At 54.7% G+C, this 17,697-nt stretch overlaps 1 protein-coding gene across 1 annotated transcript; it reads right to left on the bottom strand.

The window, feature by feature from the left end:
* Window positions 1-359: 359 nt before the first annotated feature.
* Window positions 360-15,134, bottom strand: GPR156 (G protein-coupled receptor 156; the record flags this gene model as incomplete). The annotated part of the gene is made up of 9 exons (XM_084263036.1): window positions 360-1,523; window positions 2,121-2,279; window positions 4,103-4,339; window positions 7,150-7,245; window positions 7,790-7,915; window positions 8,950-9,060; window positions 9,629-9,764; window positions 12,072-12,208; window positions 15,030-15,134. 9 exons carry the CDS (start codon window positions 15,132-15,134, stop codon window positions 360-362), a joined length of 2,271 nt encoding a protein of 756 aa, XP_084119162.1.
* Between the last annotated feature and the right edge of the window lie 2,563 nt (window positions 15,135-17,697).

Raw genomic sequence — 17,697 nt, 5'->3', positions numbered from 1 at the left:
TTTCTGCGATGCAGTGCTGCTCCCCACTTGTACAAATCACCCCGAGTTTGCAGGGAAAGCCCTCTGAGATGAAGTGTGGGCTCTTCCAGGCCACCCACCTTTCCGCTGCCAGCACCAGGACAGACAGATGTGGTATCTGCGGGATGCGGGCAGCTGCCTGGAGCAGCCAGGACAAAACCACCTCCAGCCCCCAAGTGCTACCAACCAGAGGGTGCAGTCACCACTGACCAGACTGGGGCTAACACAGCAACTCGGAGCAACACACATCCCTGGAGGGACGCATGGCTTTAGCACTGCTGAAAATGCAGGGCGTTTCACGGGGGTGAGGGAACTTGCCTTTGGGGCAAGGGTGCCCTCAGTCACACAAAGGTGGGTTTCAGATCTTCTTTGAAATTCACCACAGGTTGGGGCCCCCCATGGCGCTGTGTCCGATGGCCCGTGCAGCTGCTGGGCTCTGTGTCCGTATCTGTACTGCTGCTGCCCAGGGAGCTACGTGGGCTCTGGAAGCAGACCTCGCAGCAGGGCCGGTGGCAGCCGTGAAACATCTCCTCGGAGCTGCTGCTGCTGGAGTCAGAGTCTGGGTAATAGTACAGCGAGCGTAGGGAGGGCTCGGCGGGGCCCCTCATGGCACCCTGCCGACGTTGATGCTCCCACCGGATACCCTGGGGCTTCAGCCATCCTGGCCATCCCTCTGGATGGAGGCAGACTTCCCCAGGGACGGCTGGAGGGGACGGTGCTGGTGGGTGAAGGACCCCTCCACCAGCCACCTCCCCTTCCCTCCCCCAGGAGGTATGTGCCAAGTCCCCACAGGCCCAGCCACCTGCCTCCTTCACCCTGGGGCTGGAACAAGGGGACACATGTCCAGGTAAGTGGGTGGAGGTGGGTGGCAGTAGGATTCTTCGCCGCCGCCTCGTCAGGTACGGGCTGAGGGGTGTGCGGATGCCTGGGTAGCCCTCTTGCCCCGCCTGTGTTCCTCCCTGCTCACTCTGGGGGCCCTGGCTGCTGCATGTGGGACCCCCAGGTGAGGCAGGGCTGTAGATTTTTCCATCCAGGCTCAGGTCTTGCAAGATCTCCCGCAGCTTCTCACTGCTCACATAGCTGACTTTGGGGGACGACTCCCAGGCCACGCCGTCTGAGGTGTCCTGACCTGGCAGCTGCTCTGGAGGCTGCCCTGCAGCTGTCCCACACTCCTGAGCACCTTTCAGACCACCTTTGACACCATCTCCCACATCAAAAAGCAACGCCTGAGAGCAAACAGGCTCCTGGTTCACGTGTTTCTGGAGGTCCTGACCATCGCTGCAAAGAGGCGGTGTACCCACCAGGCGAGGAGACTGCCACCCCTCTTGCTCCAGTTCCAGGGGGCAGCAGTCCCCCGATGCATCCCGGCACTGCCCCGAGCTCTGGGTGCGGGGAGCCGCGGGCGCCGTGCGGGGGTCGCAGCCGCTCTCTGCAGACATCAGCCTCATCAGCTTCTCCTTGGCGCTGCTCACTTGCTCCTGCAGGCTTTCAATCACGGCGTTTTTCTGCGTCAAACAAATACGCCTGTCAAGGGCGGGAGGATACAAATCTCCCACCGATTTGGAAGCAGGTGCTGCCAAAAAATGAACCGCCCCCTCTGCTCGGAGAGACACTGCAAGTAAGCCAGCAAGAGCCTCACCGGCAGCGCATGCGTGACCTCTTCCTTCCCTGGAGCACCCCAGATGTGGGTGCAGGAATGGGGGGGGTGGGCACTGGGGTAGGTGGCTCTCCAAGCTGGGATGCTCCTCCCCATGCAATGCAGGTGAGGGAGCAGAAAGCTGGGGGGGGGGGTTCCTGAGGTGAGCATCTCCCCTCTCAGTGAACCGTGTCTGATTGGGCTGCGGGAACCAGGCTCTCCTGCTCTTCTCCCTGCACCCTTTTCTGAAACCCTCCGGATTACACCCAAGTTTTGGTGCTTTGGGCTGCAGAGCGATGTGACAAAACTAAGCAGCTCTTTCCCCTCAGGAGGGAAGAGGCCAGAGAGGGATCAATAGCAAGGACCGGGATATAAGAAAGGGCTTCCCACCCCACAAAGCCTTCAGCCCACAAAAGCCAAGGGGAAAGGCTGGTGCGGCCGAGGGGGGCCGGCAGAGCCCCTGTACCTCGGTGAGCAGCCGCTTCATGGAGTTTTTCTCCCCTATGAGCTGGTAGAGCTGCTCCTCGCTGTACACTGAGCGGCAGCTCCTGCTCGGGCTGGTGAAGTATTTTGCCATGTGGCTTACGGTTGGGCTTTCTTCTTCAAAGGCTTTCCACTGCCTGAGCTGGGGAACAGAAGAGAGCGTTATCGACGCAGCACGCACAGCCCCTGCCGACCGACACGGCGGGAGGCAGGCGCAGCTCCAGCGCCAAGGAGACAAAGGGTCGGCGAGCGGGAGACAAAGGCAGGGTGTGCCGGAGGCGCAGAGATGGGTGGTGAGAAACAGCCGGGCTGGGGGACTGCAGAGACGCTCGGAGCCTCCCACCCATCTGAGCCCGACCCTGTCCCTGGCTCCAGCTTTTAAGGCAGAGAGGGTCAGTGCCTGCCTGCGCTGCAACCCCTGAGCTTACACCCTGCGTGCTGTAAAAGCCCCTTGCCCTCTCCTCCCCACCTCTCCCCGACTCTGTGACAAAGAGGGTGTCACGCACCCACGCCTCCTCATCCCCAAATCACCGGTGACAAGCTGAAAACCAGCAACGCTCGGTATCCGTGGTCTCATGTTTATGTAGCAGCCTTGTGCAGCCCAGCTCCAGCTGCTCATCCATCTCGGACAAACAACGGAAGAGCAAGCCCGTTAGGAAAAACAAGGTGATGAATTAAAAGTTCCCAGTTAAGTGAAACTTTCAAGGTCCCCAGGCTACAGCAGAAAAATGGTATGTGGCAGAGTGGAAGAACAGCTCATCAGCCCCTCTGCCCTCGCTCCAAGGGACCTCATGCTTGGCAGAGGTCAGCAGAGTTGGTGCTTGCCAGAAGAGGTTTAGATCCTGCTCCCAGGGTGTTGGGGCTGGGGTAGGAGTGGACCTCTGGAGATCACCTAATCCAACTGCCCTGCTCAAGCAGGGTCAGCTGGAGTGGGTTGCCCAGGACCCTGCCCAGTTGGATTGTAAATACCTCCAAGGATGTAGACTCCACAACCCCACTGGGAAACTTGCTCCAGTGTCTCATAACTTTCACAGCAAATATCCCACCAGAAACCCAACCTTTTTTTCTGATGTTTGAACAGAATTTCCCATGTTTCAGTCTGTGCCCATTGTCTCCTGTCCTGTCAGTGGACACCACTGAAGAGAGCCTGGCTCCCCCCACCCTACTCCACCCCCATCAGTATTTATGCACATTGGTGAGATCCCCCGAGTGCTCTCTTGCACAGATCTGCTCTTTCTTCAGCTTCACCTCTTCCTCCCTTTCTCACCTCATTTCCTTGAGCCCAAACATCCCTCCCAACAAAACACTGAATAAACAACTGTTTCCTCTCCCTGCAACAATGGGAGTATTTTTCCCACTAACATCTTGGTGCACACCAGGCTGTTCCTGGAGGACACAGGAAGCAGGAGAGCCTCGCTGAGCCACAAAAGGCTTCCTCAAAACATCTCTGTGTCCTCCCCCTCACTTGCAGCAAAGCCCAGTTTCCTTCTCTGAGAGCACAGAGGAGGACAGCCTCCCTTGGGGACTGTCAGCAGCCACAAAGCCTCTGATCCTGACTCCATCCCTGCCATGGGCAGAAGGCCTCCTGAGTGGGAGTGGGTTCGTGGGGTATAAGGAGAGGATAACTGCATAAAGGACCTATCCCACCACCCATGCAGAGGAGGAGAGGGGCAGTGGCTGCCTTGCCTCCACGCGTGCCCTCTGCATGGCTGCCACCCACGGCAGGCTCTTGCTGGAGGGTTTCTAAGCAGCAGCTCTGTAACACGCCTGCGACTCCTTGGAGACTCAGGGGACTTGCTTGGGGAAGCAGAGCTGCTGGGGCTTGGAGGATGAGCTGTGTGGGTGAGCCCACACGTTTGGGGAAAGAAGCGGGGAATAAGGGCCCTGGGCTGCACAGCTGCTGCTGTTAAACTCCAAAAACGTGTCGGTTTCCAGACAGGTGGCAGGACGGAGGTGGCAGTGTACCTGTGGGACAAAGATGAAGCAGTTGATGGTAGTTGTACACACGAAGATGCCTCCGGAGGTAAAACCGAAGAGCAGGTTGTGCCAAGCGCGGAAGAAACGGTGAAGGAGGCAGACCGTGCCGGCCGCCAGGAACACGAGGTTGACCCCAACAACGAGCGTCAAGGACTGGTTGACTGGTGGGGAGCTGACATTGTCGGTCAGACCGGCCAAGTAGGTCCCATATAGGAGGAGGATACTCTGGAAGCAGAAAAACAAGAGGTTTCTAGGAGTGTGGAAAATTACAGCCTGATGGCGTCAACCCCCACCTCGTACTGAGCTCAGATACGTTCAGTGCAATCCTAATGAATGCTCTTTGATCTATAATGCAGACCTTCAGCTCACAGCGGTGACACCGCAGCAGACGCCTGGGATGCTGCTGCAGGTCAAGAGGTGGGGTTGGTGACAGTGGGCAGGAGCAAAGGTGCTGGTGGACCATGGGGGTCCTGACCGAGGGGTATGGGGAAGATGAGGGTCAGGTCAGCTGGCGATGCCACAGGGCAGGGCACAGGTGGGAGAGGTGAGATGTGGGAACCTCCGCTTGGGCATCCCGGAGCAGGAGCAGCAAAGATGGACAGACACAAGACAAATAAGTCCCTGTAGGGACGTGGCAGCGGGGTGCCATCAAGGAGAAACAACATCCCTCTGAAGGAGCAGGAAGGAGATTGAAAGGGCATTCAGAATGAAAAAGCATGGCAGAAGAAGTGGAAGTTTACAGTGGAGGGAAGAGGATGTACTTGGCGCCTCTTTAAATAGAAGTCCAGGAAACCACCAGGTGCAATTCTTTCCCCTTCCCTTCACCACTTCCTGCCCGATTCTAACAGGGGTGAAAGAGGCTGGAGAAGTGCTCCGTACACAGCGGTCCTCTCCCCCAGTCCCTGGAGCAGGCTGGTTGTTTCAGAGCAGGCTTCCTCACCATGCTACCCCTCAAGTGTCCCACACTTGCACCTCTCCAGTGTGCTCATTATTAAGCCAACCTGTAGGCTGGATCCTTCCCTCCCTGGGGCATGCTGGCAGGAAACACAGAGTGGGTTTTGCTTGCCTCTGCAGCACAGGGCACAGTCTGCCTTCGGGATTGTTCAGAAATACCATGGAACAAAATCCCTGCTCCTGCGAGGACCCAGAATGTTAGGAATGCATTCCCTGCATTATCCCTGTGCTACCCTTTAAGGACAAACTGTCAGCCTTAGATACTAAGAGACATTAAATGGATATCTGGGTGTCAAGAAGAGCTTTGTGTCCTGTGGTGCGGACGTTCTATAGGCCTTTCTGGACCCCTCGGTGCTGTGACTGCTTGATAACCACAATGGCCAATGCCTGGGGCCAGGAGGGACACTCTTAAAAGCAAGAGCAGTACATGTCCACAGTTTCTGCTGAGACTCACAGCTTCAGAGCACCACAGATTTTCAGGGAGTGAATGGGGGCAGAGGGTGGTCTAATAGACCTGCCTTGCTGGGATCTAGGCTGACACCCCAACCTGCTTCACAGGATCTGCACCAGACCCTAACCACGTTCACTGTGGGGCACTTCAGCTCCTAAGCTCCAAGCAAGAGGAAAACCCAGCACCCAAGCCCCACGTGAAACGTATATAAACCCGCCTGGGACGCAGGCAACAGCATTGCTGGCTGGTAAGCTGGGACTCATAGTGAGCACAGGACTCACTTCTTTTTGTTTGTTTGTTTGTTTGTTCTAATCTTGGGCAGGGGACTTTGCTCCTAATTCCAGGTGTGTCCTTGGCAGGTAATTTCTGCTCATTGCTCTGTGCCAATAAAACCAGGATAATACAGCAGCGGCGGGCGGCCCCACAAAGGGCTGAGCCCATTAGCGCGTGAAAGATAAGAAGTGCTATGCACACCCAGAGATAGGGCCTACTCTCACCTTCCTGCAAATCCAGATTAACTGGAGAAAGACCACAGTAGAAATACGTCCCAGTCAGTAGACAAGATCAGGGTCAGGTTCAATAACAGCGCTACCAAAGAGCACCTAGGACTGGCAATGAGGAGGCCTTATTCTAAAAAAACAGTTTGTAGGAGCTGTAGGCAAAAGTATTACGTGCCTTTACCTGTCTAATCCCTGACAGAAGCTGTGGACAAAATCAGAGGTGGACACAGAGCACTGAAAGTTGGGGGAAGACCCGCAACTCCTCGCACCAAAGGGCTTTTAGGGACAGGCCAGACTAATGTCTTTCAAATGGGGTGTAGTGGGGCAGACGGACTTGGCTGTGTTGTGAGGTCTCTTCCTGCTCTTTCTCCTACGATTTTGGGTAGATGTTCAACGAGTATTAAATCACGGTGAGTCAGAAAGGAACTGCCTGTACTGCACACAGAGATGGAGCCATTCCCAAAGAAAGGCTGTGACCTCACAAGCTTCATCAACACCAGCTTTCTGAAGTGCGCCCCAGCCTCTGCCAACCCAGAGACACATGAGACCACAGATAATTACAGCGATAATTATACCGACATAGTTACATCAGTATAACTAACTCTGCTGGAGTAAGAGTAGCCACGTGCAAAGCTGCCTCAGTGAAAGCGTCCAGGACGCCTATCAGCTTCATTACGCCACCAAGGTAAAGGTAGGCACCGAGCCCTTTTTATCAGCACCTCCTTGGTTTGGAGTCGGAGGACTCAAGGACTGAGCTGCAGTGCATCCCTGTGGTGGATGGTCATTGGGGGCTTTATGGAATGAGTGTACTTTAGAAAAGGGTGAAGCCTAAGTTACAAGAAGGGAGGAGACAGATGAGGTGCGGGAGGTCGCAGGGAGGGCACTGGAGACACAGCATGTAAGAGGTGGGTTGGGCAGGGGAAAAGCATCTAACAGGGATTTTACAAGGGAACGTAATAAAACATCAAGATGGGAAGGACTGGGCATGGGAGGGCTTTCGAGATGAACAGGAGTAGCTGGAATCCACAGCAGGCATGTAGCTTGAGAGGGCAGCAAAACTACCCACGCTGCTTAACAGCCTAGGCTCTGAGCCAACACACAACACAAGAATGAATAAAAAGGTTACATACCTTAAACCCTAAAATGAGAACGAGCCACAGATCAGAATAGAGAGATGCACAGGACTGCACCCGGCTCACTGAGCAGGTCATGCCTTTCTCTGTCGCCTAGGAGGCAAGGGGAAGGCAGAAGTGAAGGCTGCTGCCCGGGAGCAGGCAGAGACTGGTGGGTAGACAGGTCTATGCATCTGAGGAGGTCTTTTTGGTAAATTCCTAAAGCAAGAGGCCAAAGCTATGCTGCCAGGGGCAGCCAGGGTTAAAATGAGGAAGGTTTTGGCTCTGCTGCAAACAGGGCCAGATAAACCTTTCTCTAAAGCCTCCGAAGATGCCACGGCCTTCTCCTGTGCCACCGAGGTGACCTACACAGGCCAGTCAAGATCATCCACCAGACCCCACTGCTTGGCAAACCAAAGCCCTGCAGCTAGCTCCCCCTTGCCAGGGTTGGATGTGCTGACCTGGAAATCTTGCAGTGGGCCCTAGTCTCTGCAACAGGCCAGACACAACCCCAGCCCAGCGTGCCCAGAAAGCTCTGTGGCTTGCCTCTCTGCCTTTAAACAGCTCCTGCAAATGCCTGACCACCCACCAACGTTTTCCACAGAGATCAGACAGGGCATGGCGTGACGTTCCACCACCCCCCTCCTCGTCCTTTTACCCGCAGTGAGACACTGAGGCTTCGGAAGCACTGGACTGGATCAGAGAACACCCACGTCAAGAGCAACACAGCATCTGCCAGCACCAACGCCGCCACCATCGCCAGCAACTGGAGGTCTTTGATAATCTGCAAACACGTAAGAAGTGTTACCATGGGGGGCAAATGGACACAAATAACCTTTGTTTCCTGGGTCTCTTTCTGGTTTTTCACAAGGCACATGTCCATCCTAACACTCCCCCCAGAGTGGAGTCCAACAGCTCACCTACATCCAAGTTGGTCACAGGATCGATGCCTCCAGTTCCCAAATTCTCGGAGACCTAATCAAGCTTGGCGACAGGTACAAAACCTCCCTGACAGTGTGGCAAGCTGATAAATGCCATGGCAGAAAACTGCTCTTTCAAAACAACAGTACCATCCCTTATGCCCATATCATAAGCAGAGAGGAAAAGGGAGGAGAATAAAAAGCTGGTAAGATTATAATGGTGTAAATTTAACACAGATCCTGGCACCTCAGGAATGGGAGTCCTTGCTGTTACCTAGTTCCTCTGCAAAACCCTCATCTCACCTTTCCTCTTTCTCCTTTTTTTTCACCATTGGAAAGCAGCCACTGGAAACAGACCATTACATACACTAATTTCTATAAGTGGCTCCCATTTCCCTCCCAGGCTCTGTATCCCCCTCCTTCAGTGCTGCAGGGGAGCTCCTTCCCTTCCTCCCTCTCTTCAAGAGGAGATCAGATGCATCTGGGGGCAGCCCTACATTTGATGCCCCTTAGGATACCTGGTTTATTTTCATCCTGCAAAACCCATCAGCCCAGTCGTGGACGTATGTGCCAGTGTGGAGTGTAATGAAGGCACGCGGCCAGCGTAAGATGAGAATGAGACTTTGCTGGGTGAGGGGGGCTGGGACTCTGCCATGGAACAGGCAGTCTGGCAGGGCACCCGCTCGCCTGCAGAGTGGAAAAGCTCTTGCCCCATTGTGCAGGAATGCATGTGGAGCCCCTGCCTGGCTAGGTATGACAGCAGACCTGTGACTGTGGCACCCATCCCTGTCACGTGCCCATTTTCCTCACTACCCCGCTGCGCTTTGGGACTTGCTGGTGTTCGCCTGCTGTGGAGAGTTTCCTCGCCCTCCCCTGGCTCGGGGTGCTGTATACTCACCACCCGCTTGTCCGGCACCCGCTGGGTGAACACCTTGTAGAGCCGCCAGCTCTTCCCCAGGATGGGGCCGAACACCAGGGAGGTCCCCACGCACAGCAGGCAGAGCCGCACCTGCCGGTGGGGAGAGGGGCAGAGTGAGGGGGCTGAAGGGGCAGCCCTCCCACCCAGGGATGCAATAAGGAGCGGTGGGGATGTGTTTATGGTCTTCTGGAGGGCCGTGCCACATACTAAAAAGCTGACTGCAGAGGGAAATAAATTAAAAGGCATGTATTCCTCTGCAGGCATAGCTGCTGCCTGCCTTTTCCTCCTCACCCTGAGAGGCTCTCATCCTCTCATCTGAGGACCAGGCAGGGAGAGCCAGGCAGCTTGCAAGCAGCAGGGGCACCAAGGGTCTCAGCCCCAGTAAATCACTTGGTGGCACCTCTGTTAATTATCCTCAGCCTGGTGGCTGAGCAGGATGGTGAGGTGTGCTCCTCACTGCCCCTGTCCAGGCCCCGGTCTGGCAGGGCACCTGCACTGGGTCAGGACACAGGGCTTCATCACACACCAGTCTGTTGTAGACCTGCTTTGCAGCCAAACAACTCGCCTGCAGCCTTGTGGCACCCATGCATTCAACCTTACATACACGCATCTGCATGTGTAGGCTCCTGTCCCAGCAACCCCGTGTCCCCCAATTCACCTGAATAAGCTTTTCCACCGAGTCTCCAGACGGCAGGTTCTGCTCTTGAATCCCAAAGAGGTAAGCACTAGTGTAAGTCAGGCCACTGCCCAGCAGGGTCACGATGTTCAGATTGGGGCTGGACATCTTCACGATCCTCCATGAAACAAAGCAGGGAAGGCGGTGACAGTTACTGAGCGTCGTGACCTGGCAGCACAGGGGCAAGGTCCCCTTGCAGGGATGATGGTGGCCACAAGGAATGCTGATGGACTGTCCCCCCACCTGGTCCCTGCTGTTCAGAGCCCCTCCAAATGCTTGGTCATTGATCTGTGGTTCACAGTGCTTCACTATTATCCTTAAAGTATTCGCTGTGCCACGTTCCATGTGTAGGACAGCAAGATCCCTTCTCCTCAAAACAGGTGGGTACCCAGGTTGCCCCACGACACCCCTATGCCTTGCATACAACTGGGGCACAGAAAAGCATCCCTGAGGAAACTTCAGCCACCGTCTTCATGGACAAAGCCATGGGAATCAATGGGCTGTCAGCAGAAAAGCAGTTAGCAAGTGTCGCCACAGCCGGGTCTCTGCCACCAGTGCCCGTGCCAGGGACACAAAGCTGCGTGGCGGTGCCGGCGTGTGCTGCGGCCACACGACCCCTGCAGTGGCACAGAGCCAGGGGAAGCAATACCCCACAGTCATGCAGGTGGCACGCAGCACAGAGCCCAGCTCAGCCCCCCAGGTTCAAGGCGACATCGTCCTCCACTGTCTTTGTTGTAAGAGGGCAGCGTGGAAAACCTCACTACTACAGCCCAGCATGACGGTCCCCAGCAGTATGCCTCGGGGACAGCAGCCTCCAGGAATAGGCTCTTCCCACTTTGAGGAGATACTTCTACCCTCAGCACAGTCTCGACTTCAGGAAGCTGCCAGCAGTGTTCAGGTTACAGCTTCCCCTCTGTAATTTCATCCCATCACTCATAATCCTGTAACTGTATTCGGGGAGGGGAGAATCGACCCACAGATCTCTCCTGACCTGTGACCCTTCTCCAGCACAGCCATCAAGCAAAAGCTGTAGCTCCTGCCACCTCCCCCCATGCAGCTCCAACCCTTTGATCTGCTCTAAGCCACTGCCTGCCTCTACCCTTGAGCTCCTTCCTGGCTTGCAGCCTCACAGAGGCAGAGCCTGGGATACAACCTGGTTCTCTCCCTCTCTATCTTCCTTGTCATGTCTCAGCCCCTGGGGAAGGATATTCATGAGCTCACCCCCCCAGCTGCACATTGAGAAAGGCCTCCCTTGCCCTCCCGGGTCCAGCAGGCAGACCCGTATTTATCCGCCGCAGTGCAAATAACGCACGTTCAGTACAAGCTTGTTCTGAGAACAGCTTCGGGGCCTAAATAATTTGGCAACCAATTAAGGTGGCCACCAAACTCAGTGCCACTCTGCTTCAGTAAATCAGGTGCATGAGAAGGGGCCACAGGCTGTGCAGCTCCCGCACCGCGGCAGGCACGGGGCTTGGGATAAGCCCAGCAGGACTCTGCCGGCCACACGCCAGTTATAAGCAGCACTAAGTTCCTTAATGCTGCCACAGCAGCAGCCCAGGCTGCACACAAAGGCACGTGGAGCACAAAGGCTTTGGCAGGTGAAGTCTGGGAGAGGGACGCATCTCTGGGCGGAGGAAGCAGTTGGGAGAGCAAGAGGCCAGTGAATCTGAGGAGAAAGTGGCAAGGAGGCAGGCAAGACATCTCAAACTGCTGAGGAAAGCTACGTACTGCATGAGATGGTTTGAGCCATGAGAAATTGCTGAGCCTTCTGCTTGATTCATGCTGCATTCAGGGGAGCAGGGACTTTTACAGCTTTTGTGCAGACTGAGCAGCACCAAGAAAAGCCTACGCTTCACCACCAGCTTCTCTCACCAAGGGTGACAGTGCTCCCCACCAACACGGGACATCCATCAAGATCAGAAAGGTTCAGCAGTATCTTCAGGCTGTGAAGCAGCCCAACAGCAAGAAGGATATGTGCATGTGGTGGAGAGCATTATGGCTTAGCTCATGGAGCTGTGCTGCTCAAATCGATGCTCTCAAGACTGTGGAGTGTGGGAGACCAGCTCTCTTTCTGCTCACTCTGGTTGATGGTGTTATTGAATAGCACCTTTGGGATAAGACCATACACTGTTGCCTATGCCATGCCCGAGGGAATTTATGCTGTGTCTTGTCCACATCTCCCAGCCTCAGGGAGGGAAGAAGGGAGCAGTCCAAGCAGGACCGTCTCCACCAGCGATCAACACTGGCTATGATGGAGAAACCTGCCATATCCCCAACATTGCATTCACTTGCACCACGATGCTCCTTGAGGACTGTACCCTCCTGACCCTTAGCTGGCCATCAGCTCAGAGCCTAGTCCTGAAGGAGCCTGACCTTGCATCTCCAGCTCAGGGGAACTCTCACAGCAGAGGAGGGAAGCCCTTACCTGTTTTTCCTGAAGCGAATTGTGAAGACGAGGAAAAAGAGCGCAAGTAGGACTCCTCCAGTCAGGAACGTCCACACAACTCCCAGGAGTGCAGCAGAGAAAGATGAAGAGCTCTTCCCACTGCGGTCAGAAGACGTCTGCAGGAGGTAAAAGGGATGAGGAGGAAGAGGACATTGCTAGAGCTCCCAGCAAAGAAGGTTCCTATGCTGGCACAATTGCTCACATGGGTGCTCTTGCTCAGCCACAAACCATGTCTTCTAAACCCACCCCCATGAGCAGACACCCCAGCACCAGACCAAGACCAGGCTGGGCTAGTGATATGTCTGAAGTCAGGACACATATTCTGCCACTGGCTCTGTGTGCGCACAAGGAGACAGCAGTCCAGGAGCACTCAACCAGCCAAAGATGTAATGAAACCATGCAAGTGAATCAGAAACCTCCAGCAGCCCCTGTCACAGGACAGGGGAAAATGGGTGATGGTTTCCCCCTGTCCTTGTCTGGAAAGAAACCTCTAGCTATAGACCTCATGGTACCCCAGTCTGCAGCACACCGCTTTGGAAAGCTGGGTAGGGCATCCTTGGCCAGCTGTTCCCACCTCCAGCAAATAGCCAGCTGACGTGACTGGGACCCAGCAGGAAAGCTGCCAGTCGGCTCAGAAAGCACAGAAAAGGGAGTGGGACAGCATTTTTCAGCTGTGCTACGCAGTGACACACACCGAGCTGGGCTCCACCCGTCTCCCAGATGGCTGGAAACTAACTTGGTCCTGGGTAGATGTCAACCAAGAACTCGCTTTTGAGGGACACTCCCAAAGTGGGAATGACAGAGGCACCTCTCTCCTTGCACACAAGCAACCTTATGGTTTTAAATCTCCATTTTAAAATACTTTTTGCTATCCCCCTCTTAACATAGAATCACAGAATGCTTTGGGTCGGAAGGGATGGGTCGGAAGGGACCTCAAAGATGATCTAGTTCCAACTGCCCTGCCATGGGCAGGGACACCCTCTGCTAGCCAGGTTGTCCAAAGCCCCATCCAACCTGGCCCTGAACACTGCCGGGGAGGGGGTGGCCACATGGGATGGATAAAATGATCTGATGTGAAACAGGAAACCTATTTCCTCTGTGGATCCAAAAGGCTCCAGCTTTTTTACCCAGCTACACGTGTGTGGGTTCGTTCACAGGTACCGTGTGCACATGTCACTGCAAAATATTTTTTCTCTGAAAAGCATTACTTTTATTTAACTGCTGGGGCATCCACTTTAAGGGGAAGGAGAAAAACAGTGACTAAGCTAGGACCACGTGCTTCCTCACTAACTTCTCTGGCTCCAAGTTCTTTCTCATGCATTCCAGTTCACCTGCACTCAGTATCTACTACTTTCCCAACAGCTGCCACTGCCTCAGACTCCCAGCTCTTCCTTCAAGGCCTGAGCTGCTTCTGCTCCCAGCATGGCTAGGAATAAACCTGCCAAGAGAAGGCAGGCAGTATCCTTGAACTGGTGCCTCATCGCCCTCTTGCCCAGCTGGGCTCTGTCTCCTCTGGATGAAGGAAAACAAGGCACAGCTTAGAGAACTAAAGCCAACATGTAATTCTTAAAAATGTGTCACCACCACGTGAGCGCGGCTGATCCGCGGGCTCCTGGCAGCTCATGTGCTGGTCGCGGGGCTGCTGGGAAAGGCAAACCCCTCGCTGGGAGAGACAGCCAGCCGAAAACTGATGCTGACACCGCTACCTTATGCTGGGATACAGCTGCGTGCACCACTCAGCCCTGCTCTGCAGCAGCTTGGGGGTATCCCTGGGGAGATAGCCGTGTCCCTCCTGCAAACCACTCCTCGCCTCCTCTTGCCTCTCCCCATCCCCTGGGCTGGGTGGAAGGGGTCTTGAGGCTCTCTGGGAAATGAGGACCACAGCAGAGAGTCACACAGGTCAGTCCCCCTCCTCTTACACCAGGACTCACTGTGCAAAAGCCCCATCAGACAGTCTGGCAGTGCTGCTCAGGGCTGCTAGAAGGCTGTAATGCTGGCCCAATTCTGCAGCCTGCCTGGTCGAGCCCAAGGGTAACACCTGGCTTTCGCCAGTAAGGGAAGGAGGAGAGATTCAGCATCTCGGGGGTCCCAGACTTCACCAGAAGTATCTTTCCACCTCTGTCTGATGCTGACCGCATTACTGTACCCTCTTTGCAGCAATGACCCAGGGATGAGAAACCCCTATGTTCTCCTCCTCTCCTTTCCCAACACATCTCCCCCTCCACCACGACTGCTGTTTCCCTGGATGTTGATGATACTTGAAGTTGATGGTGCGCTTCATTTGCTGCTGAGCAAAGTAAATCCTGTCCCTAGCAGGGGGAATATTAATTGTAAGGCAGCTGCCAGAGCCAGAGGAGCCAAGCAGCTTACAGTCTTCTAATTAAAGGCCCGTGGTCGTGCAGGACGCGGTGGAGAGCCAAGCAGGCCAAGCCTTGCTGGGCCGTCCAGCAGCCTCACGCAGTGCCAGCTGCAACTACGTGCATCACAGTGTCATTTCTACTGGCTTAGTGGTGGGGGGCAGGTACCACTTATTATAGATGATGACTTTTAATTAAATCCCGCTCTATTCATATTTGAGAAGCACTTTGAAGTTCCAGGGGATGGGAAAGGTCAAGGGCAGAGTAGGCCATTCCAGGCCACTCCCAAGCAGCCATCACACCAGCCGACAGACACATGGGAGGGCTGCATGAGATGACTTGGCTGTCGTGGCTGCTTCCTCACCTTCTGTCGAACTACTGGGTGTCATCTAGACAGGGCTTGTCTTGGACGCCATCCCAGGAGGTGACAGCATGCGGCCTTTGGCTATATGGAGCTGCTGGGCCCCATATGTATATTGGGCTGCTGCCCCTTCCCCTCTACCCCTCCACCTAAAACCACTTCTGCAGAGTAAACCTCACATGCCCAAGCACCCAAGCACTCCCCAGCCTCTGTACGTACCACTGTGACCGTGCAGAGCTCCTGCAGCACCTGCTGTTGCCGTTCCTGGATGCCAAAGCTGGAGCTGCCATCGCAGAGCTCAGAGCAGTTGAATCCCGGCTCCATAGCACATCCTCAGCCGTCATCCAGCCGTACCTTCGTCCCTGCCAGAAGCATGAGGGTCAGCTTTCTCCAGTGAGAAGCAGCCCTTGGTGTACACTGTGTCTCCCCTCATCGGCAGGGCATAGGGAAGGGGTCTGGCAGCCCAGGGCTGAGCTTACCCAAAGCGACGCAGCGCACATCCAGAGCCAGGATGGGGAGCACCCACTTCCCAGCACCCCTCGGGGTGCCCTCAGTAGTGAGGTGAGTCAGCGCGGGGTGTGGGTCCTGATGCACAGTGGCATCCCGAACTCTGCTATGTCACCCTGCAAGCCAACACACACAGAGGTCACAGTGGTCCCCAGCCCCTACACCCCAGAGGAACCAAACCCAGGCACAGTGACGGTCCCCCAAGCTTGCCACTGCTTTCCCCTGCCAATGAATTTTCCCCACACTGGAGCAATTTCAGGGTGTATCTTCAGAGGTTCCCCCCTGCCCCAGCAGCCACTGCCAGTTTCCTGGCTCAGTCCTTTCCTCAACCAGCAAGTGAAGACAACGCCAAACAGCAGCAAGTGTTGCCACTGCTTAATGGGACCTAAACCAGGCCTGGATGAGCAGGAGTGACACGCGTACCGCAGTATTTTGGCTGGTTTGGCCCAAGCAGCAGCCTGGCTAGCTGAGGAGTGGGCTGTTTATTAAGGGGGCTCAGCAGCCTGGCACCTCTGTGCTCCCCACCCCTCCCAGCACTTCGGCTGCAAGGTATTGTGCCCGCCTGCACCCACTCCCCTCACACCACCTTTGCCATCATTCCTTCTCTCCTTTCTCTTTTTCAGTTTGGATTTTAATAAGCCTCATTACCATTCTAGACATGAGGTCATACTTAACCTCAAGCATCCTTACTCAATTACCATTGTCACCAGTTTTAATTAGCTTCCAGCGCACGACCGTAAGCAAGTCTCCCGTCATTAGCAGCTGGGGAGGGAGCACAGTAGCTCACTCCCTGTTTGCTTCTTACGACACGTGGGAGGGAAGAAATTATCCACCTCGTGCTCCTCGGGGCTGCTTCCCAGCCAAGCATCCCCTGTGCTTGCAGGGCTGGTGCTCTGTCCTTCCCCATCACTACTCCTGACACCTCAACCCCCTCTCCTCAGTAGTCCTTCCTTAGGAAAAGCTTCTGTCATTACATGAGCAAAGGAAGAGTAAATTAAAACTCATAATGGTCACCGGACCTGGCCTGAAACTTGCTGATCTTTACAGGAATAATCAAGATTCAAACATCAGAAAGACTTCCGACATCGTCCTCTGCTCCTGTAAACTGACTGTCAGCTGCAGCAAAGTCACGTACAAGCCCCAGCCCAAAAAATGTCAGGGTCAGCCAGCCAATCATCCTAATCAGCAGAGCCACCTCTGAAGCAAGTATAGCAACGCTCCTGCTGGCAGAAGCCCCGGCACACCATGGGTCTGGACACCACCTTGCCTGTGCCAGGACTGTCCCCACGCAAGATCAGCCCACCATGTCCTACAAACAGAACATGACACGTTAGCTAACATGTTTTGCACATGTGACAGAGGCTTTTTTCAAAAGCTCTGGTGCAAGCCAGCTCCATCAAGCCTCTGTCTATCTCCTTCTTGTAGCAAACACTGACAACATTTCTGCCACAATACGACCACGCTCTGGAGGTTTCCATGCCTCTCGTTTCTCAGGCTGAGGGATCGGACAAGGGGTACAGCTGTAGGAAATACCTGGCTCTCTCAGTGAATGCCAGGTACCCCAACCACGGTAGAAGGGCACTGACAGTTCAGGGATAACACACTGATAACAAGCTGAGGCCAATTAGCGCTCATTAGTGTGCAACAAAGCAAGCAGTAGTGAGGTGGTTGTGGAAAGGCGACAGGCATCTCCAGCCCAGCTCCTGCCCCTCGTGAGGGCTGGCAGGAGCCGTGCTCCATCATGGCCTTGAGAGCATCTGAGTGCGACTAGTTCTGCGAGGGGTCACTGGTGAGGGTGAGGTTGGGCGATGGTTGAGGAGACAGATAGCAACATGGTTAAGAAAGCAGATCCTTAAAATGCAAGGGCCTCTTGAGGACAGAGACTTGCCGGGCTTTTTGGTTTGGGATTTGGGGTTTTTTAGCACTTTTTTGTGCTCCTGTTCTCCTGAACATCACCAAGGGAAAAGAGAAGACAGGGAGTGCTGCTGGCTGTTATTTTACTATAGAACAAGAGATGTGAAGGAACATCACCAGATTAGTTTCCAACAACTCGCACACCCTGTGGAGCAGTCACAGAGGTGGGTGAAGTAAAGGCCTTGCTCAGCTGACAGCTTTGCTTGCCTTGTTCTCCTCCATCTCCCTTGCTGCCCTCGGTCTCTGCAGCGTTACATCCACCACCATTGGGTCATAGTATTTGCCCATGGCTGAGCATCAACACGTGCATGGACATGACCCAACATGCCTGAAGTTGATAGGAAATGAGTGACTGGACCGCATGAAAAAAATTAGCGCCATCATCTTCTAATGTAAAAAGGAAGCATTGACTATTAAATACAATATTCAGATAAAAGCAATTTGTGGTCATCTCAAAGGCTGATCT

The sequence above is a fragment of the Gallinula chloropus genome, assembly GCF_964237585.1.
Source record: "Gallinula chloropus genome assembly, chromosome: 1".
NCBI classification, from domain to species: Eukaryota; Metazoa; Chordata; class Aves; order Gruiformes; family Rallidae; genus Gallinula; species Gallinula chloropus.
This window is presented reverse-complemented; position numbering and strand designations above follow the sequence as displayed.